This window comes from Pollicipes pollicipes, unplaced genomic scaffold, assembly GCF_011947565.3.
Source record: "Pollicipes pollicipes isolate AB1234 unplaced genomic scaffold, Ppol_2.1 Scaffold_3447;HRSCAF=4054_pilon_pilon_pilon, whole genome shotgun sequence".
Taxonomy (NCBI): domain Eukaryota; kingdom Metazoa; phylum Arthropoda; class Thecostraca; order Pollicipedomorpha; family Pollicipedidae; genus Pollicipes; species Pollicipes pollicipes.
The window spans coordinates 41,208,156-41,210,598 of record NW_023596297.1 but is presented as its reverse complement, the minus strand read 5'-3'; the positions used below and the strand labels follow the sequence as shown (position 1 = coordinate 41,210,598).

The window sequence follows — 2,443 nt, the reverse complement described above, 5'->3', positions numbered from 1 at the left end:
CATGTCATAGGTCAGCGACCTAACAAAGTATTCCAAATTGTTCATGCCAAACAATCTGTCATTCAACTGTTTACATTTATGCAGAGGTGCCGCCACGCCGCGACGTTCGGAAACCATTCCAGAAAAACCTTCGGGTGGGGGGGGGGGAGGAGGGAACTTGACCCCAGCCGATCGCGTGTTAACACGTGATTTTGTCTGTTTATTAAATAAGTGCTTAAGGCAGAATTGATGCCCCGGTAGCGTCTGGCCTATATTCTAAATATAAAAGGTAAAAACGTATGTTATATATATATATATATATATATATATATATATATATGCATGCACACACACACACACACACACACACACACACACACACACATATATATATATATATATATATATATATATATATATATATATATACATATATGGTGTTCAATAACAAGTAGGTCATATCCGACGATTTTTGGGAGGGGCTTTCACTGTCAGGGGGCCCTCTGTCAACATTGTGCCCCCTCCCCCTTTGCCAAGTCTTTGGCTGTGCTCCTGCTAGTGCACGGTAGACTCTGTCTACCTGTGGCTCAACAGCGCATCGAACAGTCTATTGGGACAATGAACGATGAACACTGACGCACCGTAATTGAAGAATCACTAACCGGAGGCCAACGAACAAAGCCGTTTGCAATAATACCCATAACGCACAAATGACAGCATATCACCCCATGCGGATCAAGTTGGCTGTAAAAGCCATACTATCAAACACGTCTCGACGGCGAATTCAGCCTTGCTGCCGGCGGTCTAGTGGCGTGATGGCTGGCATTCGTCGGCCCGGGATGAGCACTTATGATCATGCACGGAGAATGCAAGTGTGTAAATCCAATGGTGCTCCCATGCGACCATCAGCTAACAGTTAACCACATCTGTCCGCTCAGAGCGCTCGCTTTATTCGATCGGCGCACCAAAAGCATCTCATTCAAAATGGCGGCGAGGCGGCCGGAGTCGCGCCTTTAAGAAGCGTCTCATTCAATGGCGGCGAGGCGGCCGGGGTCACGCTTTTAAAAACCGTCTGATTCAATGGCGGCGAGATGGCCCGAGTTGCGCTTTTAAGAAGCGTCTGATTCAATGGCGGCGAGGCGGCCCGAGTTGCGCTTTTAAGAAGCGTCTGATTCAATGGCAGCGAGGCGGCCCGAGTCGCGCTTTTAAGTCATGGCGACCAAGTTAACATGATTTTACTCGGGGCGGAAGGGCGCAGCTGTGTGCGCACGATGCCAGCGTGGGAGCAATATCGGCTGACTCGCTCATCGGCCGACGGGACACTTTGTGTCGTTCAAATTACCCCGTGACGGCGCAATACTAACTGCTGCCGGTCGGCTCCCAGCGGGAGGGCGTCACACGACAACCCGGGACAAGCGCTTACATGTACACTGGTACCGGCATCACTGGCATCACACGACAACCCGGGACAAGCGCTTACATGTACACTGGTACCGGCATCACTGGCATCACACGACAACCCGGGACAAGCGCTTACATGTACACTGGTACCGGCATCACTGGCATCACACGACAACACGGGACACGCGTTTGCATGTACACTGGTACCGGCATCACTGGCATCACACGACAACCCGGGACACGCGCTTACATGTACACTGGTACCGGCATCACTGGCATCACACGACAACCCGGGACAAGCGCTTGCATGTACACTGGTACCGGCATCACTGGCATCACACGACAACCCGGGACACGCGCTTACATGTACACTGGTACCGGCATCACTGGCAACACACGACAACCCGGGATACGCGCTTACATGTACACTGGTATCGGGCTATCAGCTGCCGACATGGCACACTCGTCTGATTTGAGCTTTGGCTTTTTATAAACCCTACCGCATCGTATTACTCAGTGCTGGTCGGCCAGCTGAAATTAGGACATGCATGGCTACGGCGTCCAATTTGGAATGCTTTGACTTGTGTGCCGAAATTACGTAAGTTGTTCGGTGCATTAGCAAGGAGCATTATACAGATAGATGAGACAGTAGTGTCAGCCTTATTCCTCGGAAAAACCAGGAGAATTGGAAATATAGTTAGGTTAATATTTCGGCAACATGCATTTATCGAAACAATGGCGGAAGCAGCCTCTGCTATTGTTTTGATGAAGGCATGTTGCCGATATATCAACCTAACCATATCTCCTTTCTCTTGGTTTTTTCTGAGGCAAAAGACCTATACCACTGCCTTATCTTTGTGTATGGAAAGTTCAACTTTGCTCTAATCCTGGGAACACTATCAGCGGGCAACGCAAGTCTCGCATTGGTCGACGTGACCCCGTTTTGTTCGAATCACCCCCTGACAGCGGACAGCACGGACACGGCGTCCAATGTGACATATTTTCCCTCGGGCATAAAAGGTCCAACCTTTTGCTGACGACCTTACTGTGGGAGCCCCATCTA

General features: G+C 49.9%; 1 protein-coding gene across 1 annotated transcript in view; it reads right to left on the bottom strand.

Annotated features, from left to right (window-relative positions):
• Positions 1 to 1,740: 1,740 nt before the first annotated feature.
• LOC119092558 (intraflagellar transport protein 57 homolog) overlaps positions 1,741 to 2,443 on the bottom strand; it is a 2,927-nt gene continuing 2,224 nt past the window's right edge. Inside the window, exon 2 of the mRNA XM_037215515.1 lies at positions 1,741 to 1,766. Within this exon, the coding sequence (XP_037071410.1) occupies positions 1,741 to 1,766 (26 nt within the window). The remainder of the gene's footprint in view (positions 1,767 to 2,443) is intronic.